The sequence below is a fragment of the Podarcis liolepis genome (genome assembly GCF_965112155.1).
Source record: "Podarcis liolepis genome assembly, chromosome: 13".
In the NCBI taxonomy this organism is placed as follows: Eukaryota; Metazoa; Chordata; class Lepidosauria; order Squamata; family Lacertidae; genus Podarcis; species Podarcis liolepis.
In genome coordinates, this window is record NC_139573.1 from 10,502,153 (window position 1) to 10,530,127 (window position 27,975).

A 27,975-nucleotide genomic window follows, 5' to 3' on the forward strand; every position below is an offset into this window, starting at 1 on the left:
ATGACAGTGGAATTTGTGGTTCTGTTGGGTCTTAGAATACATGGACTTGCTGGCTGGTATCACTTTCTGAGTCCCTACTCCGGAAATGTGTAGAGTTGGCCCCTTAACTGTTTTGTCTGCCAAATATGTATTGTGGGACATGGCTGCTGTTGCAACCTGACAACTTCTGAGAGCCACAGGTGAGAACTGAGTGCAGGCTGGTGATCAGAGGTATACAAACTGCACCAGAAGGAGCACGACTTCTTGCCTGCTAGAGTTACTACCCCTCCCTAACACTCTTTACATCCCTGTCATGTATTACTGTATACTTAAAGCAAATGGAATCTTAATAGCAAAACTGTCAGCCTTTTAATTTAGAAATGGTTAAGATCTGTTTATGAATGTTGTACATATATGAATGTTAATAAAAAGTCTCTTATCAATTACTTCATGAAATCTACAAATTCATCTTGAAGACAACACAGGGTACCAGAAACAAAAAACACTGTGAAATAGTTGAGGGCTCTACATTCTTTATCTCTCACCCACAAGGCAGCTGAGGAATAGAAGAAAGAGAAGTTTAAAACAGCCATTTCCCTTGTTTTTTAAATAGTTTTAACAAGGAAAAGTAGCAGAGATATGCAACAATATCTGGTGGAAAACATCTTGGATATTGCTAACACTAATAGGACAAACCTTTTTTTCTGAATTATACTTCTAGCCATTTTGAAAGAGTGGTAGCAGAGAATATCTCAAGTAAGCCAAATGGCTTCACAAAATACAAATATATTGTTTCTGAAGTTGATTCTAAAATCTGCTTTTTTATATATATAATATTTTTTATTAATTTTCAATTACTATCCAATAATAGCATAATTAAAACAATACCAAATTGTAATACTAATACTAATCACTCAAATACCGAATCATGTAATTTAGGTGCCCCCCCATGCTTGATGATTTCCTTTATTTCTGCATTCCAAAATCTTATTAATTTCTAATAATCCCTTATACAACAACTACAATATTAATAACTTCTATTCCTGTTGACACATTAAGGGGAAGATTGCTGACCTTGAGCCAGACATCCTGGAGAGTGAAGTTAAATGGGCCTTAGAAAGCACTGCTAATAACAAGGCCAGTGGAAGTGATGATATTCCAGCTGAACTATTTAAAATTTTAAAAGATGATGCTGTTAAGGTGCTACACTCAATATGCCAGCAAATTTGGAAAACTCAGCAGTGGCCAGAGGATTGGAGAAGATCAGTCTACATCCCATTCCCAAAGAAGGGAAGTGCCAAAGAATGCTCCAACTACCGCACAATTGCACTCATTTCACACGCTAGCAAGGTTATGCTTAAAATTCTACAAGGCAGGCATAAGCAGTATGTGGACCGAGAACTCCCAGAAGCACAAGCTGGATTTAGAAGAGGCAGAGGAACCAGAGACCAAATTGCAAACATGTGCTGGATTATGGAGAAAGCTAGAGTTCCAGAAAGACATCTACTTCTGCTTCATTGACTATGCAAAAGCCTTTGACTGTGTCGACCACAGCAAACTATGGCAAGTTCTTGAAGAAATGGGAGTGCCTGATCACCTCATCTGTCTCCTGAGAAATCTCTATGTGGGACAAGAAGCTACAGTTTGAACTGGATATGGAACAACTGATTGGTTCAAAATTGGGAAAGGAGTACAGCAAGGCTGTATATTGTGTCCCTGCTTATTTAACTTATATGCAGAATTCATCATGCGAAAGGCTGGGCTGGATGAATCCCAAGCCGGAATTAAGATCGCCGGAAGAAATATCAACAACCTCAGATATGCAGATAACACAACCTTGATGGCAGAAAGTGAGGAGGAATTAAAGAACCTTTTAATGAGGGTGAAAGAGGAGAGCGCAAAATATGGTCTGAAGCTCAACATCAAAAAAACGAAGATCATGGCCACTGGTCCCATCACCTCCTGGCAAATAGAAGGGGAAGAAATGGAGGCAGTGAGAGATTTTACTTTCTTGGGCTCCATGATCACTGCAGATGGTGACAGCAGTCACGAAATTAAAAGACGCCTGCTCCTTGGGAGAAAGGCGATGGCAAATCTAGACAACATCTTAAAAAGCAGAGACATCACCTTACCAACAAATGTCCGTATAGTGAAAGCCATGGTTTTCCCAGTAGTGATGTATGGAAGTGAGAGCTGGACCATAAAGAAGGCTGATCACCGAAGAATTGATGCTTTTGAATTATGGTGCTGGAGGAGACTCTTGAGAGTCCCATGGACAGCAAGAAGATCAAATGTATCCATTCTTAAGGAAATCAACCCTGAGTGCTCACTGGAAGGACAGATCATGAAGCTGAGGCTCCAATACTTTGGCCACCTCATGAGAAGAGAAGACTCCCTAGAAAAGACCCTAATTTTTGGAAAGATGGAGGGCACAAGGAGAAGGGGACCACAGAGGACAAGATGGTTGGACAGTGTTCTCGAAGCTACAAACATGAGTCTGACCAAACTGCGGGAGGCAGTGGAAGACAGGAGTGCCTGGCGTGCTCTGGTCCATGGGGTCACGAAGAGTCGGACACGACTAAATTACTAAACAACAACAACAGCATATTATTATTATTGAAGCAATCTAAGTTTCTCCACTTATACTGCCTTGCTTAAAAAAATAAATCTTTATTGTTTATTTAAAGAATAAACAATAAGAGATTCCAGCTTTTTGGTTATCCCCCTCACAAAGATCCCCCACAGAATATGCTGGGATAGTTAGGTTTTGTTTTTAAGTCTTCGAGTCAAAGGTTGTTGGTGTGGTGGGAGCAATATATTAAAGTGAGAGCAGACACATGGTTCTGAGCGGTAACTGAGGCGCCATGCTTGGCACATCCATCTTTTCCAAGTTGTTGTGGTTCTCCATCATGCCTTGTGGGGATCTGATATCCCATTGGTCTATTGATGCTATAATCCAGTGCATGAAGGCTTGGAAACAGTGACTTCCGCACTGCAAACCGAAGGGCATGACCAAATACTCAAACGCCCCCATCGGGGTGAACATGGTGGTCTTCCACTCATCGCCTTCTTGTACTCTGATAAGGTTGTAAGCCCCTCGGAGATCCAGTTTGGTGAAAATCTTCCCCTTCTGCACCCGTGCCAAAACGTCATCGATTCTCGGCATCGGGAAGGCCACCGGTTCCGTCTGGCTGTTCAAAATTTGAAAGTCCACCACTAGGCGTCTCTCTTTCGTTGATCTCTTGTCAACGAAAAACACGGGACTCCCGTCTGCAGCCTTGGACTCCCTGATAAAACCCCTTCTCAGGTTTTTCTCAATAAACTCTTTTAGGTCCTTGAGCTCTCCCTCCGACATGGAATAGGTTTTCCCCACCGGCAATGTGGCCCCCGGTACCAGGTTGATCTGACAGTCATACGGCCAATGGGGTGGCAACACATCTGCCTCTTTCTCGCTGAACACCTCCTGTAGATCCCTGTAACACGACGGAATCTCACTCGTCCCCGCACTGCATGCTGCTGCCCTCCTGCCCTCGCTTTGTCAATCTAGCCCTTGGGCTAGGCAGTTCTCCATGCAGTGCGTCGAGCCAAACATCAGGGACCGTTGGTGCCAGGAGACCATCGGATCGTGCAAAGCCAACCAGCTCATGCCCAATATGATAGGCGGCTCCGCCAGTGTGACCACGTGACAAGCGATGACCTCAGAGTGTGTGGCCACACGCATTCGCATTGGGGGTGTTCAATGCGTCACTTCACCTCCCAGCAGTTCTCTTCCATCAATTGTTGTCACCTGCAGCAGAAAATCCAAAGGCCGCAGGTTCAGTTTGTGTCGTGCCGCAAACTCTTTGCTGAAAAAGGACGCTGAGGCCTGAGAATCAATTAGCGCCAACTCCTCCACCGTCTGTCCATTCGGGAGTTCTAGCACCACCTTCAACATTATGCTTGCTTTGGAGTGTCCAAGCTGGGGACTTTCTGTGTTGCTCCCGCCTGGCTGTTGCCCGGTTCCCCACCAACCAGGCCTATTCATTTCCCGAATGCTGAGGCTCCTCTCCCTCTGCCTGCTGGGTGGCCCCCACCATTCCCTGCCAGTTACGACGCTCTGGACACACTCTGGCAAAGTGCCCAGTTTTCTGGCACACAAAACATCTTTTTCCCGCTTGCCAGTCTTTTTCTTCCTTCCCGCCAGACTGTTGGGCTTTCAAACTCTCCCGCGCCCTGGCTGTGCCTATCTCCATAGGCTCCTGCGTTTGTTGACATTCTGAGGCAGCTGCCGGAATTTCAGGAATGCGGTCACCATGGAAACTCCGCTCTCTGCCTTGCTTCCTTTCCCGCCATCTGGCTTCTTGTCTCAAACCCACCCCAAGAGCAGCCTTTGTTAATTCGTCCAAATTTTAAGGTTGTGCCCCCCTTGCCAGCTCGTCCTTTGTTTCTGGATTAAGTCCATTTTTAAATATCGCTTGTACTGGGTCCACCTCTAAATCCCACCCCAATTTCTGTACAAGCATAGCAAACTCAGACCAGTAACTGCGTACCGTGGATTTGCCTTGTCTCAAAGCCAGAAGCTCCTCCTGCGTTCTGTCAATTAAACTCTGATCTGCATAGATAAAATCCATTGCTTGCCAAAATTTGGCTTCATTTCTGAGAGCTTCATTCCCCGAGGCTATTAACGGCCTGATCCAGCTTCTAGCCCCTCCTCCCAGATGCCTAATGATGTGAGCAACCTTTGCTGCATCATTCTGAAACTTATCTGCTTCCAGTTCCAGAAAATATTTCATCTCTGTCTTGAAATCCAAGTAACTTTCCGTGTCTCCCTGGAACCGTTCCACCCACACGCACCTGCCCCCATCTGCCGATAGACCACCTTGGGTTCCTCTCTGAGCAGTCCGGGCTTCTTCCAAACGACTCTGCAGGTCTTGTGATCTTTGCTCCAGAGCAACATTTCACTTTTTCAATTCCAACAGCTCCTTCTCCATGTTGGAGCTATTTCCTTATTCCACCAGCTTTCCAGCAGAAGAAAAGAGGAGAGGGAGCAAGCTGTCAGAGGCTTAATGCTGGCCAGCTGGCATAGATAAGACTCAGGGCTCCCAGCCAGTTCCAAACTATTTGATTTATTTGACAAAGTTCAAACGTACATCTCCAGCGCTACGATTAGCGTCCTTCCCTTGTGCGCAGTTGCTCCCTCTAATCTTACTTCCTCCTTTTCCGCACCCAGCATGCAAGTCTGCAAAAACTCCTCCCCTTACTTCCTCTGTGTACAGCATGACTTGTCCCAGGCTCATCTTCCTCCCCCTCTATGTCAGACTGACTATCAGACGACAAGCTGCTGATAATCTCTTTAGGCTTTCTATAACTGCTGGTTTCTGTCCTTTCATCTTTTCCCGTTTGCCTCTCCCTGACATCCGGTACAAACCCTTCCCTAGATTAAACACTGAAATCCTGAGCCAATGTTTTAGGGCAGCCCACCACGCTTTAGTTGAAATTGGGCATTCAACAGCTTCTAACAGAAGTACGGAGTTGGGGACGCAGTTAGGTACCTGCAGCAGAGATCGTAGAAATTTTGCCTGCAAGCCACCAAGCTTTGGCAGGTCCCCATTATGCCAGACATTTGATGCATACAGGAGTTGGGAAACGGGCTTTGCGTTGAAAACTCTTAAGGCTGCTGGAACATATTTGCCGCCCTTTGTGAAGAAGAATCTAAGTATGGCTAGTTTTGTAATCTCCGCCTTTTAAAGGGAGGTTTGCCAATGGTGCTTCCAAGATCCTGTATGATGGAATGTGAGCCCTAGATAACTGAAGTATTTTACCTGTTCAAGGTTATGGCCATCCAGCACCCATTTAGCCCGGGAGAATCTTCTTTCGAAGACTAAAATTTTAGATTTTTCATAATTAATGGATAAACCATTTCCAGAACAGTAATCAGAAAATTTCCTCAACAGATAATTCAAACCCGGTCTGGAACGTGAGATGATGGCTGCGTCATCAGCATATAACAACAAGGGGGTCCTTCTCATTCCTATTTTTGGAGTGTGTCCATCTGGGTCCATTAAGTTCTCTTCTAGGTCATTTAAGAATAGACAAAACAATGTGGGGGCCAAAATACAACCCTGTCTCACCCCCCTAGTCATCTTGATGCTGTTCAATAGCTGTCCCTGTCGACCGCATCGGACCTGCAGTTTGGTTCCATTATACATGGCTTTTATGAGAAAGAGGAGTCGTTTGTCCTGCAGATTCAGTCTTAATTTGGACCATAGCTGGGATCTGGGGATGGAGTCAAACGCTGATTTCAGATCCATGAAGTCCACAAAGAGTTTACCCTGTAGAGGCCTGGTATACTTCCCGGCTAGGAAGGACAGCATTAGATAGTGGTCTGTTGTTGAATGGTTCTCACGAAAAGCTGCCTGGGCTTCAGATAGTATATTGTGTTCATTTAGAAAAGTTGTCAGTGCTACTGAGGAAACGGGCATACAGCTTCCCAATTATTGAGTGCAGGCTAATTGGTCTATAATTGGAAGGTACATTTGGGTGGCCTCTCTTAAAGATTGGAACTACTATTGCATGTTTCCAGGTATATGGTACCTTGCCCGAGTTATTTACTACTGTAAAGAGTGCTGCCAGAAGCGGAGCCCACCAGTGCTGGTTTGATGCAATCAATTCTGCTGGGATAAAGTCTTTCCCCGGAGCCTTTCCACTCTTCAGATTCCCAATTAATGTATGGACTTCCTCCACAGTAACCGGCCTCCAATTAGGGAGCAGTGACAATTCTGCCCTGTCATCATCCTGTAAGCTGGAAGGGAGGTTTGGATTTTGCAAAAATATATTTCTGAAGTGGTTCTCCCAAACCTGAGCTGGAATGACACAGCTGGGGGCTGAAGAACTGTTTTTCATTGAGTCGGAGACCAGTTGCCAAAAGAGATCCTATTTCTTGTTTACCAGCTGCGGCAATAGGATGCTTTAGGATTAGCTATCTGCAGTCTGGATTCAGACCGTTCCTCCTAGGCTGGAAAAAATGGTGAACACTGCTTCTTTACTGGAAGCCAAATCACAGGACAAAGCGATGCAGTGACTTTTAGAAACTGTGGGATAACCGCTTCTCCCAGGGCATGAGGGGAACCATCAACAGTTGCAGGAATGAAGGATACAGCACCATATATGGACAGGAAAACATCATGAGGGGATATTGTCACACGCAGGAAAGAATAAGGATTACACTTAGAGTTCCTCACTTGAAACTTTATAAATTATCTAATATACCAACACAAACAGAAATCACAAGACTGCAGCTGTTATATAAGAGATTATTATATGTGCATGGAATGCAATGGAAATTATTAACATAGTGAAACACAGAAATAATCAAGAAGAATGAAGCCATCAAATCTAGCACGCAAGGGGATACGTTTAAATAAATCATATCATTTGACATTTGAATAATTGGCATTCATAATTGCATTAATTAGATAAAATTGGTTTTGTTATGATCACGTCACTTTTGGAACAATATTGGTAAATCAATAAAATTATATATATATAAAATAATAATAGTAATAATTTGGCAGTTCCGCTACTGCTGATGCGCCATAGAACCCAAAAACACTGCACAAGTGATTCTCTAAATCAATAAAATCAATTAAAAATAGATATTTAAAAAATAATAATAGTAATATTTTGGCAGTTGCCATACTCCTTATGCGCCATAGAATCAAAAAGCACAGCGCAAGTGATTCTCTCCCCTATCATTACTAAAATTACAATAATCAATCTACCTGACTGAACCTCTAGATGTTACAGTGGAAAAAAAGAATCAACAAGCAAGCCTGAAATGATTATAAGCTCCTCTGTGCTCCATAGACAACTAGGCTGGGCTCTGTTACTTATCAGTTATCAGTTTCCCTTTTTCCTGTCAAACCACTGCATCTTGTTTGGCATCCAAGGCATTCTGTTGCGACCATGTTCAAGCTAACAATAAGGTGGATTCATGTCCGTTAAAGTGCCAAATTGACTGAGTCAGCTGCCACCCAATTTGTCTTGTTCAGATCAGGTGGAAGAGAGGAATAATACTGTAGAGAGAAGCAGGCGAGTCCATGCACACAAGGGTATTTGCCATCAGGATGTTGCTCCTGCTGCTTCTGCTGCTCCCCAATATAGTGTCCCAAGGACAAAGTGCTAAATGCGCCACAAATCATCCTGTTCATGTCCCACACGAGTGGCATGAGCCAGGTGACCTGGTCATTGGTGCAATGGCATCTCATATTTATTACATAGTCCGCACGGTTTCCTTCAAGAAACACCCTTCCCAGCACTTCATTGATGCCCCACTGTAAGTAACCGTTAATTAATATTATTATAAATATTCCTTATATCTGACAAAAAATAACTTTGATTGATTTGAAGGGGGATTGCTTTAGAACTTTATTTTTTAAATGTGTGGAGAGATTTTATTAGAAATCTCTGTGCATATAGACTATGTGCATATTGTCAATGAACAATAAGCTTTTTAAAAACACCAAATCTATAAAGACAGACAGAAAAGAGAGTAGGAGAAAGAGAAAAGAGATGGCATTAAAAATAGGAAAAGCATATAGCCAAGTAGTATAGTACTCAACTTTTTTCATGATACCCAAGTTTTCAAGGTGGCGAAAACAAATATGGGTTGCTGAAGATATAAAGAAATATGCAACAGCTTTTAAAATTACTCAATATTCTTAGATTGCCCAAATGTGTAAATAAGCTTTGCTGGCTTTATCCTCTATATGCAGGCAGGTGAATCTCTCCTATCTAGATTCTGTGCACTGTTTAATTTTCCCGTCAAACAAAATCTCACTTCATTTGCAGGGTGTTGACAAAGTTCTACCAGCAAATCCTGGCCTTGGTGTTTGCTGTTGATGAGATCAACGAGAATCCCAGCATGTTGCCCAATGTCTCGCTCGGCTTCCACATCTATGATAGCTATTATGATTCAAAGATGACCTACCGAAACACTCTGGACCTGATCTTTAAATCACGTCACTTTGTTCCCAACTACAGGTGTGGCATCCAGAAAAATGTCATAGGAGTCATTGGGGGACTCAGCTCTGATACCTCCTGGTGCATGGCAAACGTCTTAGGTCTTTTCAAGATTCCACAGGTAGAATATGGATTTTGAAAAACAGAGATTTCATTCTTTCCTTGCATTAGGAATCTACTGATTCATAAATATGGAGTGGGGAAATAGACAAAGTAAAAGGGCCATAATATGCATAACCAACAATGTGTGTAAGAAGGGACCATATCTGTTTAATAGATGTAATAGGAGATTTCTGTAAAGCTGCCAGGTTTGTAAAGGAGGCACCTAGACTGGTTCATATACATCAATCCTGAAGAACTGCACTGGCTTCCTGTGAGCTACTGAATATATGACATTGACATTGGCTTCATAGGCAAAAATAACTGAGAACATGTTAACTAAAAATGTTCCTTCCCTTATAAATCAAAACAGTCCTTTCCCAGAGTATGGTGTCAATCAACATTGTTCATTTTCAGAGGGTAGTTGAAAAAGTGTTTTCTTGCATTGTTCTGGCATTTGTCATCTGTCACTTCAGAGCCTTATATAGTGGTGTCAGCATTGTGCTATTCTGCTGCATTGTTGTATTTCATTTTAGTTGTTTTAAATAGTGTTGGTCATCCACTTAGTATATTAACATGAGCCATGATAAATGCTCCCCTATTCTTTTTTTAAAAAATAATATTTATTAAATTTTCCACTTTAACAATCCTCTCCAATCATATTAAATATTCCAAATTATACATATTATTCAACAATCAAACAGTCCAAATATTATGCCAAATTATAAAAAAAATCGGAGGTATCTTCCCGTGTTCTGAGGTCGAGGTGGTTCTGATCATCTCATACTTCTGCTGCTTTCATAATTTTCATGATAGTTCCCATAAATCATTCCAATCTTAATACTCATTACATTTCACAGCCTCTGAACAAGCAAGATAAAACAAAACAATATATTCTGTGTGGAATTTACATCCCGAGTTCCCTCTGTATGTTCACGATGTCTCTTCACAAAATGATGTTTCTGCCAAGCTAGTCCAAAAATCTTCTCACCTCGGGCAGCAGCCAAGTCAGTCCAGATAAAATCAAAGCAAGGCATCTGCCCAATGCTTTTAAGACCAGCTGTCCTTCAAATGGTTAACCTGTCCAGGGAAGGTTTTGCCATATAAAACTGGGAATGCAAATATTAAGTAAGATATTAAAAGGCACCTATCTCCCTAAGGCACCGCATTTAATTTGACAAGCTGATCTACCTCCGGTCATGGCCGCTCGTTTAATTGGAGCTGCATCATTCCGATTCTAATTCTAGGCAAAATCAGTTGGAAAAACTGAAAGACCTAGGACCAATAAGTCACTATTTAGGGGTCCAAATAGGCAGAGAAGCAGATGGAAGTTTCTTAATATGCCAAGAGCAAAAGATTAAAGGTCTGCTTGAACAACTGGAAATGCAGGATTGTAATGCTCTGCAAACTCCTATGACTGTAGATTTTCAAAAGATTGAAAGTGATGTTTTGTTTGATCAAACAGATTTATACCAATCAGTAATAGGATCTCTTCTGTACCTGAGCCAATGGTCAAGGCCTGATATTTCATTTTGTGTAGGTATTCTAAGCAGAAAGTAACTAAGCCTAGTATACATGATTGGGCTGCTCTGAATCAAATACGGAGATCTGAAGGGTACACAGAATAAGTGTATAAAGTTATCTGCATCTAATTCAAGTGATTTGCAGGTTTGTGGACAATGACTTCACAAATTTCCATCCACGAGAAAATCAATCAGCGGTCTAGTGGTCATGTTTAGAAATTCACTAATTGGTTGGAAATCCCAAAAGCAAGGTTTTGTTGCCACATCTACATGTGAAGCAGAATTTTCTGCATTATTTGAAGTGTGTAAGGAAGTCACATGGTACACCCAGGTATTAAATGATTTGGGATATGAAGTGCAACAGCCTGTGACAATCTATGAGGATAATTAAGCTTGTATCGCAATGGCTAATTCAGGGAACACTTCAGCACGTGCAAAACACGTGGCGATCAAATTTTTCAATGTTAAAGACTATATACAACGTAATGTGATTAAGTTGGTTTATTGTCAATCACAGGATAATTTGTCTGATTTATTTACAAAAGCGTTCCCTAGGGTGCAACATGTAGCAGGCTGGGAAGTGCTGAGACTGCACAATAGCTAAAGTTATTCAGGCCTAACTGCTAACTGTTGAGTCATTCTGACGTGTGACTTAGTAGCCAGTTTCACTTTGTGCTCTCTGTAAGATGTGAGAGTCAGTCTGCTTTAGCCGTGAACAGAGTCTGTATGTAATCTCAGTCAAACTGTTTGGAACCATGTTGTTTATGAAGAAGTTTATTTTAACTCAGTAAAGCTTTTATTCGTTAAAAACTCTGCACTATTAATTTACGCTGTGCGGCAACGAAATCTACGTAGATGTTAATCCTTCTTCCATTCAAATAGTTTTTAGCACCTCAGTGGCTGAATTAATTAGCAGAGTAGTTTCTTCCCCTTCGCTAAGATCATGTCCAAAAACCCAATTTTTCGTCTAAAGAACTGGAAGCTTGCTGCTAAATGGTGGTGACTTTAAAGAGTTGCCAAGAAACATTCGGGGATTTCAATCCAGCACCCCCAGCCCCTCCTTCTGAATTTGGGGTGTTGGGCGATCTGCGGATGAACTGCCACTCCCCAGCCTGGGGAATGTAGGGAGGCTGATTACTCCCATCTCAGCCTCTGATTCCAGAATATACAGCGGTGATGGAATTCAGCAATCCTCCATCGCAGGTTGCCGGAAGCTGCTCCCCCAAATGCTCCCATATTCTTGGATACAATCAGTACGTACAAGCTGCGGTTGGTGCTCTCCCTAAACTTGGTAAACTTCAGATATAGATTCAATATATATTCAATATTTAAGTGTGTGTGCGTGCATGTGTTTATATCTAAATAAATTGGAATATCATGAGTTCTTGTTTCCACTTGAAAACATTTGGCTTTTGCTTTTTCCAGATTTCATACGGTTCATTTGAACCAGCCATAAATGATGGAACCAAGTTCCCTTCCTTTTACCGCATGGTCCCCAATGAAGACCTTCAGTATCAGGGAATTATCCAGTTACTTCTGCATTTCAGATGGAAATGGGTTGGGCTCATCACTCCAGCTAATGAAGCTGGAGAGCGTTTCTTGCAGACAATTGAGCCAATGCTTTTTAAGAATGGAATCTGTTCAGCATTCACAGAAAGAGTAATACCCAATTTAAATTATAACAGTAACTTACTAGAAATGGCGGACATAAAGATTAAGTTACCAAGTTTCACAACCAGCAAAGCTAATGCAATTCTTCTACATGGAGGAAGTAGATTTAGCATATGGTTGGCAAATGCTTTTATCGTAATGGAGTTTACTCAGCTACTATTTCCTCAAAAGAAGTCACATGAAGGAAAAGTATGGATTACAACTACCCAAATTGATTTCATATTATATAGCCTTCAAAAAAAATTTAATTTTAATATACGAATTCTCCATGGTGCTATATCCTTTGCAATTCACTCCAAGGAGATTCACAACTTTAAAGACTTTCTTCAGCGTATATATCCTCATTGGACAGACACAGATGGTTTTATCCAAGATTTCTGGGAAGATGCATTCAGTTGTTCACTTTCAAATTCCACTCTCTCAAAAATTGTGTGTACTGGAGAGGAGATGCTGGAGAGCCTTCCTGCGCCATTTTTTGAAATGAGCATGACTGGCCACAGCTATAGTATTTATAATGCTGTCTATGCTTTGGCACATGCCTTAAATAGCATGCACTTGGCTGGAGCCATCCACAACAGAAGAGGTGCTAAGGGAAAACTCTCTCCTCGGTATGCAAATCCTTGGCAGGTATTGTTCTCTGTTACAAAGCATTCACTGCATTGGTACATTATGTGAGTTGGCATTTAATCATCAGTAAAGAAATAAAGGAATAAAACTTAAGAAATTAAAAATAAACCTTAAGTAAATTTATTGTATGAAAGATGGGAATTAGAATATTGAATATAATGATACGAAACAGACTTTAAATGACACAGACTTTCAGAAGCAACAGACTACCAACAACTACAGGTAACTGTAGCTGTGCCAACCACCTCCTTCACACTGCAAACCCCTCCGTTTTCTCCCCATATCCCTCCCCAATTCTCTCTGTCTCTCTTACCTGTCTAGTTACCCAGTGGTGTAAGGTTGGGGGCCTGGGGCCCATTGGCCCCGGGCACATAATTCTGAGGGAGAACAACCAGGACCCCGATCCCAGGCACTGGCTATTGCACGGATCCTCATATCCAAGAGAAAACAGAATAGCAGCCCATCAGGGAGCTGCCACTACCTGGGGACGTCCTGGAAGGCCCCGTCCCCAATGCCTCATCTTTCCCTGTCTGCCAATCATCAGGGGTTTCTGGCCTCACTGGTAGGTCCCCAGAAGACACTGGCAACTGTTTGATCACTGTCTCTAGACCCTGCTTTTCTCCCTTCTCCTCTTCTGGATTTCAGTCTGCCACTGCCTCTTCCTGCTCCCTTAACCCTGTGGCCTTTTCTGTTTCTGACACCTCCTCCTCCCAGTTTGCTCCCTAGTGTGGTGAGTGTGTTCCTAGTGAGCCAGTGTGGTGTAGTGGTTAAGAGCGGTAGTCTCCTAATCTGGGGAACCGGGTTCGCGTCTCCGCTCCTCCACATGCAGCTGCTGGGTGACCTTGGGCCACTCACACTTCTTTGAAGTCTCTCAGCCCCACTCTCCTCACAGAGTCTTTGTTGTGGGGGAGGAAGGGAAAGGAGATTGTTAGCCGCTTTGAGACTCCTTAAAGGGAGTGAAAGGCGGGATATCAAATCCAAACTCCTCTTCTTCTTCTATTCTCCCACTGACCACTCCTTGTCATCCCAAAACCAATCCCCTGGCTCTGAGCCTCCTTTCCTTGGGGTGTCCCTTTGGGGTCCCCCAGCAGCTGCTTCCTCCCACTCCTCTGCATCCAACATCCAACCATGCTCAAATCCACTCTATAAACTATGGAAAGGTCCAGTCCAAGGTTCTCATGTTGCATTCCTATCTTTTGAGAACATAAGCTCCCATCTCTTCTTTTACATGACTTGTCAAATCCCTTCCCTTTCTTGGATCTTGACAAAGGCTGGTCTCAAGCAAGCAGGTCTATAGTCTCATCCCTCCATAATATCTTGATGCAAGTCTGTTGAAAGTTGAATTGGCACAGATTCATGATTTCCTACTCCTCTTGTATGTGCAACTAAAATATGGATGTTCTCCATTGTGAACTGAAGTGTTTAACTTCAATTCTCTTTCCACTTAGCTCCACTCATTCCTGCAGAGAATCTCATTCAACAACAGTGCTGGGGATGAAATTGCATTAAATGAATATGGAGAGTTAGCAGCTGGCTTTGATATTACCAACTTGGTCACTTTCCCAAATAATTCCTATGTCAGAGTCAAAGTGGGCAGCTTGGATCCTCAGGCTCCTCCGGGCAAAGAGCTCACCATTAATGAAGACAGAATTAAATGGCACAGGCGCTTCACTAAGGTATGGAAATAATGGCACAGTCCCTGAAAACCCAGAATTTGTGGTTATCCACAAAATGGGATGTAACAAAAGCACTTCATACATTATGCATTTTGAAATTCACTAGCATTTGAAACCACTTCAGACTAGTGATGAGTTAGAATAGAGGAGTGCTCCCAGACCTCTTGCTTCAAATGGAATGCAACTCCTCCCAGAACAGGTCAGGCATAGGACCCGAAAGCATGTCTCTCTGAGACAGGATGTGGCCTAACAGGAGACCACATCCCAAAAGTCATGGAATGATTTCCTATTGCTAGTTTCTTGTACTGACCCTGCAGGTAGGTGCAGAACCACTATAATGGCTTACCTTTAATTCCTTGTGCCACACAAAGGAACACCATGTGGACTCCTTGAAGCAAATGCCGTTAGGTGGTGACTCCATCAAAAGGCGAAACCAGGGGTCAGATCACACAGAATTCGGTGTGATTTCACTCCTGGCTTGGCCTTTTGATGGAGTCAAACACAGCTATAAGGTTGGATGGTCCAGGCATGAATACTGACATCTTCTTAAGCTTGTATGATGCTTAGAACAGCAGCTTTTTACCCTACTGTATGTGCCACTTGTGTGTTGTTGTTTAGTCGTTTAGTCGTGTCCAACTCTTCGTGACCCCATGGACCAGAGCACGCCAGGCACTTCTGTCTTCCACTGCCTCCCGCAGTTTAGTCAAACTCATGCTGGTAGCTTCGAGAACACTGTTCAACCATCTCGTCCTCTGTCGGCCCTTCTCCTTGTGCCCACCATCTTTCCCAACATCAGGGTCTCTTCCAGGGAATTTTCTCTTCTCATGAAGTGGCCAAAGTATTGGAGTCTCAGCTTCAGGATTTGTCCTTCCAGTGAGCACTCAGGGCTGATTTCCTTAAGAATAAGTGTACCTACGGATAATTTCACGCTATTAGTCCCCCTTTACTATTAAATCACCTAATAGTGATTCCCCAAAGCAATATTTTAATATTAAACTCTTCCTATCTCTTTGCATAGGTGCCACCGCTTTCTGTATGTAATGCCAAGTGCCATCCTGGTTACGGGAAGAAAAAGAAGGAGGGGGAGAAGTTTTGCTGCTATGATTGTGATCCATGTGCAGAAGGAATGATTTCAAATGAGAAAGGTTAGAGATGACATCTTAAGATACTGCAGTATCTCTGGGCTCCTGGGAATTTTGTTGACATTAAACTGCTACAGGAGAGAAGGCTTAAATTAACAGATTTGTTCTTCTCATTGTTTATAGATAACATCAATATATTTTTATCTTTAAAATCTTGACGTTTTCTTTTATAAGTGGAAGCTAATATATTCTGGGGACACGGGTGGCGCTGTGGGTTAAACCACAGCGCCTAGGACTTGCAGATCAGAAGGTCGACAGTTCAAATCCCTGCGACAGGATGCTCTGCCACTGCTTGGTCCCTGCTCCTGCCAACCCAGCAGTTCGAAAGCACATCAAAGTGCAAGTAGATAAATAGATACCACTCCAGCGGGAAGGTAAATGGCGTTTCTGTGCGCTGCTCCGGTTCGCCAGAAGTGGCTTAGTCATGCTAGCAGCATAACCCGGAAACTGTACGCCGGCTCCCTCGCCCAATAAAGCGAGAGGAGCGCCGCAACCCCTACTGGTCAGGGGTCACTTTACCTTTACCTTTAATATATTTTACCTCCATCTTCTACAAAATTAGGGTGGAATAGAAGTGGTGTTTTCTCCTCGAATAATTAGGTTTTTGACAATAGGATGAAAGTCTTATCAAACTCGCTTTTCCGAGATCCAAAAATTTCAGATGTAATGTATTTCTTTTGTTGTACTGTTTATGTGGCTCTAAGAAAAAGCAGGGGGACAGTAAGAAAAGATGTCACCCATGTAGAAAATTCCAGAATTGATACACAAGTTTTATTTTTGATACACCTAGTGCAAAAGCATTTGGGCTTAAAGCTCTTATACATTCTGACATAGAAAACACTATGCAAAATGGACTAGTGATGTGAAATTCTTAAGAATACTTTTGGTTACTTCAAATTGTCACACATTACTTGTGTATTTTCAGACATGGAAACATGTATCAGTTGCCCAGCAGATCAGTATCCAAACAGCGGCCAGGATCTATGCATTCCTAAGATTCCAAACTTCCTAGCCTTTGATGAAACCCTGACTATTGTTTCAACTTCCTCTGCACTTTTATTCTCTCTGATCACAATTTTAGTGCTAGGCATCTTCATTAAGCATCACAATACAGCCATAGTCAAAGCCAACAACCAAAGCCTCACCTATGGTCTCCTTATCTCCCTCCTCTTGTGTTTCCTCTCTTCTTTGTTGTTTATCGGAAAACCTAATATGGTGACTTGCCTTCTCCGACAAACTGCTTTTGGCATTGTCTTCTCTGTGGCCCTCTCCAGCATCTTAGCCAAAACCATATTGGTGGTTTTGGCATTCATGGCTACCAAACCAGGATCCAATATGAGGAAATGGGTAGGCAAAGAACTGGCTTATTCCATTGTTTTTTCCTGTTCCATTGTTCAAGTAGGAATCTGTGTCCTCTGGCTGGCAACCTCTCCCCCATTCCCAGATGAGGACATGCACTCAATGCCTGAAGAAATCATATTTCTTTGTAATGAAGGGTCCGTCTCCATGTTCTATTGTGTTTTGGGCTACATGGGCTTCCTGGCCACTATCAGCTTCACGGTGGCCTTCCTAGCCAGGAAGTTGCCTGACACTTTCAATGAAGCCAAGTTCATCACCTTCAGCATGCTGGTCTTCTGCAGTGTTTGGCTCTCCTTCATTCCAACCTACCTGAGCACCAGAGGAAAATACATGGTGGCTGTGGAGATCTTCTCCATCTTTGCTTCTGGTGCTGGGTTACTGGCTTGCATTTTCACCCCTAAATGCTACATTATTGTGGTGAGGCCTGACCTGAACAACAGAGAGCAGCTAACACAAAGAAAGGTATAAATGACAGTGGAATTTGTGGTTCTGATGGGACTTGCTGGCTGGTATCACTTTACGTGTCCTAACTCTGGATATGTGTAAAATTTGCTTCTTAACTTTTTTGTCTGCCAAAGTTTCCCAAAGGCAATGGGTGCAGATTTTTCCTCAGGTTCTACTCCCAAAGCTTTTTTCACAAATGAGTAATGCTGTAAAGCAGTGGAGGTTTATGTTCAAAGATTCCTTCTCCTAGGTGGGCTCCCTTCCAAGGTTTACAAGACCCATCTGCCCCTCATTTCCCTCTACAGCACCTTCAGTAGCCACCTTTCTGAGCAATGGGCCCACTTTTGCTCTCATCTGCTATATCCTGTCTTTGCATGCAGAGAAATTCCCTAACTCACTGAGGATTTGAGGCCCATTGGCTGCCCTCACATGGTTTAGGTGGTCATTTGAATCTGTTTCATGGGATGTGGCTGCTGGTGCAAGCTGACAACTTCTAGGAGCCACAGGTGAGAACTGAGGGCAGGGTGGGGATCTGAGGTAGACAAACTACCCCAGAAGGAGCACGACTTGCTCCCCGCTAGAGTTACTACCCCTCCCTAACACTCCATACACCCCTGTCATGTATTACTGTATATTTAAAACAAATGGAATCTTAATAGCACAACTCTCGGCCTTTTCATTTAGAAATGGTTAATTTCAGTTGTATAATGTTGTACATGTACTGTATGAATGATTGTTAATAAAAAGTCTCTTATCAATTACTTCATGGAATCTGCAAATTCATCTTGAAGACAACACAGGGTACCAGAAACAAAAAACATTGCGTGGCTATTCCCCCCCCCCCAACAGGTGGAATAAATAAAGACACTGGACACAAAGATTTAGGTTAATGGGCGAAAAATGGCCACAACTTTATTGATTACAGGTAAGAAGGGTATTGGCTTTAGGCATTGGCCCCTAACCGACTATCCGGTCTAACCGGGAAGGGTTAAACACCAACAGGGGGAGCCACCCGAGATGCATATCCCTAGGCGCTCCCCGAGGGGTTACCGCTCGGGGGCCCGCTTTAGGCCCTAGCCTCCATAGGTTTCGGACGAGGCATCGCCCCTCAGAGTCCTTTAATGAACTACCCTTCAAGCATTGGGGGAGGTGATGGCGTTCCTCCCCCCCAACCTCATTTGCATGACAATACCCCGGCCAATGCCTACCGCCACCCGAGCCGCATTAACCGGCTCGCCGCCAATACCCTCAGACCTGTAACCAATCCCTAACACCTTGAAAAATATCTGCCAACCAAATATCATTACCAGCATCAGATAGATGCACGCTATCCCAGCGATAGAGCGTTTCCATGTTATACCGGATGCTTGGGTGCTCGATGACCCTTCCGCCCAACGCGGACACTCTACGCGCCACCGTGCGCTCCACGATCCTCCTAGCTTTATTTACGGCCACGGGGTTCGCCACGTCCCGCCAACATCGCTTTTCCAGCAAAGATGACCAAATTATCGCAATGTTTGCATGGGATGCCCTCAACAATTCCAAGTCATTGATAATGTTCCACATTAGGTCCACCCCTTTCCTATAAGCCAGGTCGTTCTCACCCAGCTGGATGACCAAGGCGCTGGGTGGGCCTTCGGCAGCGATTTTCCTGGATATAGCAGGGAAAAACTCTTCCCAACGCATACCCCGCCTAGTAATCCATGACACTTTAACCTTGCTAGGCAGAAGTAGGTCAGCATCCCAGCCCCTGTGTTCTGTGCGCCGTTTTGCCCAATATACGATGCTGTGGCCGATAATCCACAGTCGCACCACATCGATACCTGAAATGAGAGAATCGGAGAGCCAGGTCAGGAGGACTGCCGGGGAGTGATGGGTAGGAGAGAAAACTGAGGGGAAAATTAAAAAGGCTTCCGGATGTAACCCTTGTACACGTTGGATTTCCATCGACCCATGTCCATAATCCTTTCGGCCGGTAATCCCATATGGACGGCGGTGGTCGCCGCCCCGATGCGAAAGGAGTGCGCGGCATACTCCTCTTGCGGAAGACCGATGGCAGTGATCGCTTTGCGCATGACCCTCGTGAACTGATGTTTTGAAAGGAGGGAACCGTCGGAATGCACGAAAAAGGGGCCATTAGATTTTGGTCTTACGCACAGGTATTTCCTGGCATCCTTTACAGGGCAAGGGCCAGCCTTCTGAATCGCCGGGAGGCGAACCAAGGCTCCCCTGCCGAGCTGATCAGTCTTAGAGCTACGGATTTTTAATATCAGCTGCGAACTGGCTACAGTTACATCATCCAACAATAGACCCCTATTGGCTGCGCGGTCTTCACAGACCACATCGCCTATGTGCAAGGCACCGAAGAATGCGAAGGAAAATGCTGCGGAGAAGAGTCTGGCTTCATATCTCAACCAACAAAGGGCCCTTAGCTTCCTGCGGATTTGGGTAAGTATATCAAGTGTTATGGGCCTTCTACTATCTTGGCCCTGAGGCCTGGACCTGCGCCAGCCCTCAAGCATCTTACGCACAACAAAATGTGAACATGGATCAACAGAGAACAAGGCTTTTGAAAAGAAGGATATTGCTGCTGAATGGATATTGAGGGTTTTGGGGGCCCGGCCTAGATCCCGAAGGTGAACCATATACTCTATGACTTCCGACTTGGGCGGTGGCCTGCCTGGCTTAAACTGCTCCTTTTTCCTGCAGAAAGATGTAAAGTCTAGCCATGCTTTATTATATGATCTCAGGGTAGAAGGCGCCAGCGCAGACAATACTCCCTTTATTGCTTCTCGTTGCCAATATTCCAGAGGTGCTCCGGAAACGGTTGCGGCTGCTGCTTCGCATCAAGCGCCAATGAGCGAAAGCGTTCCATCTGGAAACGAGATAGAGCATCCGCAATGTTATTATCTATACCAGGGACGAACTTGGCTGAAGCGTGAAGGTTCAACCGCAGGCATGAGAGGACGAAATACCACAAAAGGGATGCTACTCTAGGTGAATGTGACGACTGTTTATTCAAAACTGACACGACCGCTAGGTTGTCCGTCCAGAAGCAGACCCTATGGTTTTTGAACTGGGCCTCCCATATATGGATTGCGACCACAATGGGGAAGAATTCCAAGAATGTCAAATCACGTAGTATTGGTTTCCCTTGCCAGGAGGGAGGCCATCACTGAGCACACCACTGGCCCCTGAAGTAAACACCGCAACCCAAGGACCCGGCCGCATCCGAATGTACCTGGAAATCCGACTGTAGGGCCAAACTATCCTGCCATAGAGATATGCCATTAAAACCATCCAAGAATTGCAACCAAACTTGAAGGTCTGCCTTTACTGCCTTAGAAAGGCGTACCCTATGATGTGGGGACCTTAGCCCCGTGGACAGCTTTGCTATCCACGTACCAACCGCAAATCTCCGTACCAACCACACAGCTTGATCGAAAGAAGAATACTTCACCGTGCACATCTCTTGGGGAATGGCGTCATTAACTGAAGCTCCCTTGGGATAAGACAGGTTATGAATCATTCGAAATTCACCGGGGGCCTTCTTAGGGACAATGCCGAGCGGCGAAATATGAAGCTCTTCAATGGGAGGTATTGTGAATGGGCCGGCCACCCTCCCAGCTGCAATCTCCTTTTGTATCTTTTTGTAGCGATGTCTGGCCTTTCTAGAACTGATTTCTGGTTAGGGGGACAATCGGCATTGGGGGTGAAAGCAACTGGGATTCTAAAACCCTGTGAAAACCCTTCATCTAGAAGACGGGCAGCCTGTCTAATTGGGTAAAACTTCAATAGTGCTCTCAGGGGCCGCAGTTTTATCGGGGAGTACGCTAGGCTTAGGGAAATATTAGTATCGAGACCCGGTCGGCCCTTGGGCGGGTCCTGGAGGTCCGGCAGGGGCACCTCGATTACCCCGTGTGAGGTGACCCCTGCCTCCTCGAAAGGGCTGCTGTCTCCCTTTGTCACATTCATGCAAGTACTTACAGGCTGCGCGCTGACAGGTACCCTTGTTGAAGTCCCAGCACTGTCTACGGCGTTGACTCTCCACCTTACTGGATTTCAGCTGATCAGCGGCTTTCTTTTCGATGTTAGGCCCCACATGTTCGAACCAGCAGTTATTGTCTGTCAGGGGTTCAGGAGCAGAGGCACAGGAAAGGGAGGAAACAGAGAGCGAGGGGGGGAATCCGAAGGAAATATGAGCGATGACAGCGGCCCGAGATCTCTGAGTCTTTCCAGTGAATCGGAAGATTCACAGAAAGGGGCGCCAGTGGTCAGAGCAAGGGGGGCGCCTAGGGGGACACCCCAGGAAGAAGGGACCAGAGGGGACTCAGAGAGCAGCAGTTGGAAATCGGGACCAGCTTCCCCACCAGAGCGCAGTAGGGGGGAGGAGTCCCAGGTATCGGGATCAGGCGGCTCGCCGCAAGCAGGAGGGCATGAGTCAGGATTGGCCACGCCTCCATCGGGGAGCGAGGAAACGGTCAAGAGGAAGGTTGAAGGCTGGGCGCGCGCGCCAAGTTCAAATGCACAGGAAGGCGGCACAGTAAGCAGCCCGGATAGGGAGCCAGGTCCTAAAGCCCGCCGCAAGGAGGGAGAAGAGTCCGGGGGGTCAGCGTCAGAAGAGTCCAGGAAGGAAGAGACCACGGGGGGCAGAGGGACCCAGAGAAGGAAGGAAAGATGGAAGAGGTGGAGTAAGGCTAGAGTATTAAGTTGGTGTACAGGAGGCGGAGACTCAGATGAAGCTTCGCCGGTCTAGCTTCTAAGACGTAGAGCTGCGCGCTGCGGCTTGGAAATGGAAACTGTAACTCAATAAAGACTTTTGTACATTACTGCCGGCTAGCGTGGTCCTCTGTGAGCTGGGACCTGGAAGCAGCTCTGACATTGTCCTTCTGGTCCCAGCGCGTTGAAGACAGTAGCAAGGCATTCCTCCGAAAGTCTTCATCATACGCCAGGGCAGCCTCATCTCCCGCTAGTTCCCGCGCCCTCCTGACTTGCGCCAGGTAGGACACAAGGTGCATGCCTCGTTTGGGATAGCATCCTGACACTACTGCCATAAAAACTTGATAACCATTAAGCCAGTTCTCAAAAGTTCACTCCACCCGGGGTGCCCTGTACCTCTTTTTTCCGTAGTACCCCCTTTTCTCCCCTTTTCCCTTAACCTGCGCTGGGGGTAGCAACGAAAACATATCTACGTAATTGCCATTCAGTATCTTATTCCTTTTCCTCTTAGAGAGGTGATTCCCCAAAACAAAGTCAGTGGCGGAGTTGGTTGAGACTTTAACGTCCGGAACTAGGGCCCCATCCTTCCAGTCAAGAGTGCCATTAAAGGTTTTCCGGTGTGAATTGGCCCTCCTTTCATGGACCCATAGGGGGCTCCTGTGTCCTCCCCTTCCCCCCAATACGTCTCCATTGGAGCGTCGCTATCCCCATCGGAAGAAGAAGTACACGTCTCCTCCTCGGAGTCAGAAGTGTCTCTCTTCTTGCTCTTCTTAGACCGATGCTTCTTCTTCGCCTTCCGTTTCCCGCTACGTGATCCGCTGTCACGCGGGGCTGGGTCATTGACAGCCGGGGCTACCTGTTGAGGGGACAGCTCCTCATCTGATGTTGACCCCTCCGAAGAGCTCTGCTGCCCTGGGTTGTCCTGAAAAACACCAGGAACATCGATTACCTCTTGTCGTGGGAGTGACGGGGAGGCCACTGACGGCCTGGCCTTCTGCGTATTAGCCCTAGGTTTTTGAGCGGTTGCCTTACCCTTCTGAGGACCCGACTTAGACTTTTGTGCACGCACAGTTTGTAAGCGTGTCCGAGGCCTGCTGGCAGCCTGCTGATCCGTGGTAGCTGCACTTGTGGAGGGACCCGCCTGACCCTGCTGACTCGGGGGGGGGTGTCCAGTATACACTTCTGTGACACTTCCACTATGTTCGGAGAGGGAGTGATAGGTGTCCTGCATTGCGCGTAAAAGGATTGAAGCGCGGAAAATAGTTGTGCCAGAGCCTAAGGGTTGCAAGGACCTGTTGGCACCAGGGCGTTACCAGGCTGAGGTGCTTGAGGATTGCCATTGCCTTCCATGTTAAAGCAAAATCGGTGTGGGGGCGCTGGTCAGCTTATGCGTATTACCGACTACCAATCGGTTTTAAGAAGGGACCACAAGTTGACCGTTGCTAAGCTTATTACTTGTCAGGGTCCTGCTTTAATTTGTTTTATTATAATTGTTTATTTATTTATTCATTCAAAATTAAACAAAAAATTATTATTATTATTATTATTATTATATTTTATTTTTTATTTATTTATTTATTTTTATTTTTATTTTTATTATTATTATTATTATTATTAAATTAAAGATAAAGTATTATCCCTCAAGATAAATATATATATATATTTGTTTTATTCTTTGGTTAGTTTCTTTCCTCTATATCCCTGACTACTTGTTAATTATCAGCAAATAAATCCAACTGCATCAAAATCCCCAATTACTTGGGGAAGCAAGCTAGCAAGAGTAGAGGCTGGCTAGGACAATAAAGGAACAACAACTCAAGAGTCACTGATGTATAAGGACTAAAGAGAAAGAATGCTTAATTAAAATGAGCAGCAGCAAAACAATGAAGTAAAGAGAGCAGTAGCCAAACAATAGAAGCCGCCCACCTATTAATAATACTGTAATAGTAACTTCAGGAAAACGTGAGCTTAAACTTCCATTAAAGAAACCAGTTTTTATATGCAGCTGTCCCTTATGGGAATCGAACCTGCAACCCTGGCGTTATCAGCAGCACCCTCTAACCAACTGAGCTATACAGGCTGGATGCAATAATATGGCTCCCAAAGGCTGCCAAGCTTCATCTTACTATGCAACAGCATATAGTAGCTCAGCCTCTGGAGACAATGCCCCTAATTATCGCTCGTTAGCTGTGAATTGACCTGCCGGCCAGCACACAAAGACGTTTCTATGGCAACACAAAGAGCCAGCCGGCAACAAAAGCCTCCTTAATGGGGCAACAGCAATAGCGTTTCTATGGCAACCACAGAATGAATCACCCAGCAGGGGGAGGGAGGTGGAGGGCTGGAGCTCGGAGCACAGGGAAGGATTAAAACTAACTGCGTGAAACACCCAAGCAGACACGGAAGTAAAATACTCACTTTAAAACCAAGCGGGTGGGGGGGGGTACAGGGAATGGGAGCAAATAAAATGTCCACAAACAGGAGAAGCGGAGACTGTTCAAAATCAGCTGTTTAAAGCAGTGTTTCCCAACCGCTGTTCCGCGGCACACTAGTGTGCCGTGGAACTTTGCCTTGTGTTCCGTGGAGGCGGGCGAGGCGGGCGGTGAGAGGCGGGGCGGCGGCGGCGAGCACACGCGGGGCGGCGAGCGAGCGAGCTCCCACAGCCCATCGCCGCTCGCTACTGGGCCTGCGCATCCGCTCGCTACTGGGCCTGCCCCAGGAGGTGGGGTTGCGGGCATCACGCCCTTCCCCACGTGAGCGGGGAATCCCATCCGCCCCCACGTGAGCGGGGAATCCCATCTGAGCCCCTGCGAGAGCAGGGGAATCCCATCCAGCCATCTCAGCCCCCGCGAGAGCAGGGGAATCCCATCCGGCCACGCCTCCTGGCCAGCCAATCGGCTGGCTGGAGGGGGCGTGGCTTGCCCTTTTTAGGGCCGGAGCGGAGGGGGCTCGCCCTCTCTTCTCCGGCTAGCCCCATCGCCGCTCGCTACTGGGCCTGCGCCTGCTCGACGAGCACACGCGGGGCGGCGAGCGAGCGAGCTCCCCCATCCGAAGGCACCAAGCAGGGGCCCTTGGCCGTGCCAGTGCCCACCGTGCCCGCCTCCGCCCAGGAGGGCGGCAAGCAGCCACCGCCACCACCACCCCCGCCGCTGCCCGCCGCAACCGCGCCGCCGCCCCCGGCTCCCCGCGGCGGATGATCGTTCAGGCTTCGACGGGCGAGCTGCTCCGCTGCCTGGGGGACTTCGTGTGCCGCCGCTGCTACCACATCCCATCGCCGCTCAGCCTGCGCGATCGCTGCGCGCTGACGTCATGGGGCGGGGCTTTAATGGTGGTGTGCCGCGAGATTTTTTTTTTGTAAACAGGTGTGCCGTTGCCCAAAAAAGTTTGGGAAACACTGGTTTAAAGAGCAGTCAAACCACGTGGAGAGAGGGGAGAAACAAGGGGGCGGAACGGAGACTGATTCAAATCAGCTGTTTAAAGAGCAGTCAAACCATGTGGAGAGAGGGGGAGAAACAAAGGGGCAGAACGGAGACTGTTTAAAACCAGCTGTTTAAAGAGCATTCAAACACGGGGAGAGAGGGGAGAAACAAAGGGGCAGAACGGAGACTGTTTAAAATCAGCTGTTTAAAGAGCATTCAAACCACGGGGAGAGAGGGGGAGAAGCAAAGGAGGAGGGATGAGGAAATTCTGAAGAACCTCTGCTGACCACGGGAACAATAAACACACACACAAACAGCAACGCCCCAGCGGAACTAACAATGAATGGCTATGCAGTCACCCCCAGGCACCCCAATCAAGTAAAATTCAGCCAAAGTACCCAATTATGAAGAGTGCAGCGCAATAAAGGCAAATTAAGCAGCGCTCACTCCTGGAGGAGAAAGGCATAAAGAAAGGTAAACTTCCCTGCCGGCAAGCCTCTTCCGAGATAGATCCACGTGGTCCAGCAGCTGAGGGAAACAGCAAACCGCGTCGGCTGAAAGGAAGAAAAGGGGCGAGCCAAGGGCTGCCCCGACCTTAAGTGGCCTCTGGAAGGCCCGCCCCTGCCGCCAGCCGATTGGCTGGCGCTGCAGGGGGATGTAAACTAAGGGGAATCCCTGCTTCCTGCGAGGCTGGCGCCAGCCTCACGGGAGTGAGTGTGGGCGGGGTCATGAGCCCGCAACCCCCCCTCCTCCTGAAGTTCGGTAGTGGCATTGTGAAATAGTTAAGGGCTCTACATTCTTTATCTCTCACCCACAAAGCAGCTGATGAGTAGAAGAAGCGGAAGTTTAAAACAGCCATTTCCCTTGTTTTTAAAATAGTTTTAAGAAAGAAAAGTAGCAGAGATATGCAACAATATCTGGAGGAAAACACTATTTCTGTTATAATAATTTTTATTAATTTTCAATTACGATCCAAGAATAGCATCATTAAAACAATATCAAATTGTAATACTAATACTAAACACTCAAATACTGAATCATATAATTTAGGTGCCCCCCCACATGCTAGATGATTTCCTTTATTTCTGCATTCCAAAATCTTATTACTTTCTATTATATTCCAGTCAAAATAATAATCCCTTATGCAACAACTGCAATATTAATATCTTCTATTTGTGTTGACACATTAAATGATTCATAGAACTACAAATGTGGCACTCAAACTACATCCTTGTTCTTCCTGTCTGTGGCAGTTATTTTGTCCGTGGTGTTTCTTCCAATCCTTGTAAAATGTTGTGTCTGTTGTGATGGAAATGTTGGTTCCACAAGTATTTCTTTTGACTTTTTTTCTCTTGCCAGCAAATGGTTAAAGAGCAGCAGCCTTTGATTGGCTGTGGTTCCAGGAGGGAGAGTTTAAAAGGAGAGGCTTAGGAGGGAGATGGAGTTAGAGTGTGGTTAAGAGGGGTGTTGAGTTGAGGTGGGAGGCTGGAGAGGTTGGGAGTCAGGTTGAAATATAAAGAGTGTGGAGGAGGGAGAGTTGGTTCTGGAGTAAAACATCCACTCTGAGTGTACAGTGAAGCACTGAGTGTATTATCCTGCAGAAGTAATAGGACCAAATTTTGCTGCGAGACTGGGTGTGAGATAGGAGAAGGAGGAGCTGAAAGAGATGAGTCTAATTAGGTCTCCAACTAATCTGGAGGGGAGAGACTCTTCTGAGGAAAGAAGATACTTCCAAATCCCAGTGAAGGCAGATGGGGGGGTGAGCCCTTAAGACTTTTACTGAAAGTACCTCAGGAGCTGCATTTGTTAAAGGGGTTGGTAAATGAAGGACAGTACCAACTTAGAAAGGAAACAAACTATAAAGTGAATTGAAGTGAACTAGTGTATTCTTATTGAAGTAACCTAAGTTTCTCCACTTGTATTATACTACTTTGTTCTAAAAATAAATCCTTACTGTTTATTTAAAGAACACCTGCTTGAGACACCGACTTCTTGGTTATCCCCCTCACAAAGATCCCCCTGGGATAGTGAGGTTTTGTTTTTAAGCCTTCGGGTCAAAGGTTGTTCGGTGAGGTGGGGGCAATATATTTAAGTGAGAGGGCGTGAGCAGTAACTGAGGCGCCAAGTTTGTCGCATCCATTTTTTCCAAGTTGTTGCTGTTCTCCATCATGCTTTGTGTGGATCTGATATCCCATTGGTCTATTGATACTATAATCCAGTGTCACCACTTCTTGATAAGGCAAGTATGCTATCCAGAATTGCTGCCACCATTCAGTTAATATGATGGCAAACGATGTCTGATCAGTGTTACATAGGT

At 45.5% G+C, this 27,975-nt stretch overlaps 1 protein-coding gene across 1 annotated transcript; it reads left to right on the forward strand.

Annotated features, from left to right (window-relative positions):
• Positions 1-8,057: 8,057 nt before the first annotated feature.
• On the forward strand, positions 8,058-17,544 carry LOC310692601 (vomeronasal type-2 receptor 26-like; the record flags this gene model as incomplete). Its single annotated transcript, XM_083473544.1, has 6 exons — positions 8,058-8,293; positions 8,809-9,100; positions 12,027-12,461; positions 14,348-14,575; positions 15,594-15,612; positions 16,643-17,544. The coding sequence occupies 6 exons, from the start codon at positions 8,058-8,060 to the stop codon at positions 17,542-17,544; spliced, it is 2,112 nt and encodes a 703-aa protein (XP_083329670.1).
• Positions 17,545-27,975: the final 10,431 nt, after the last annotated feature.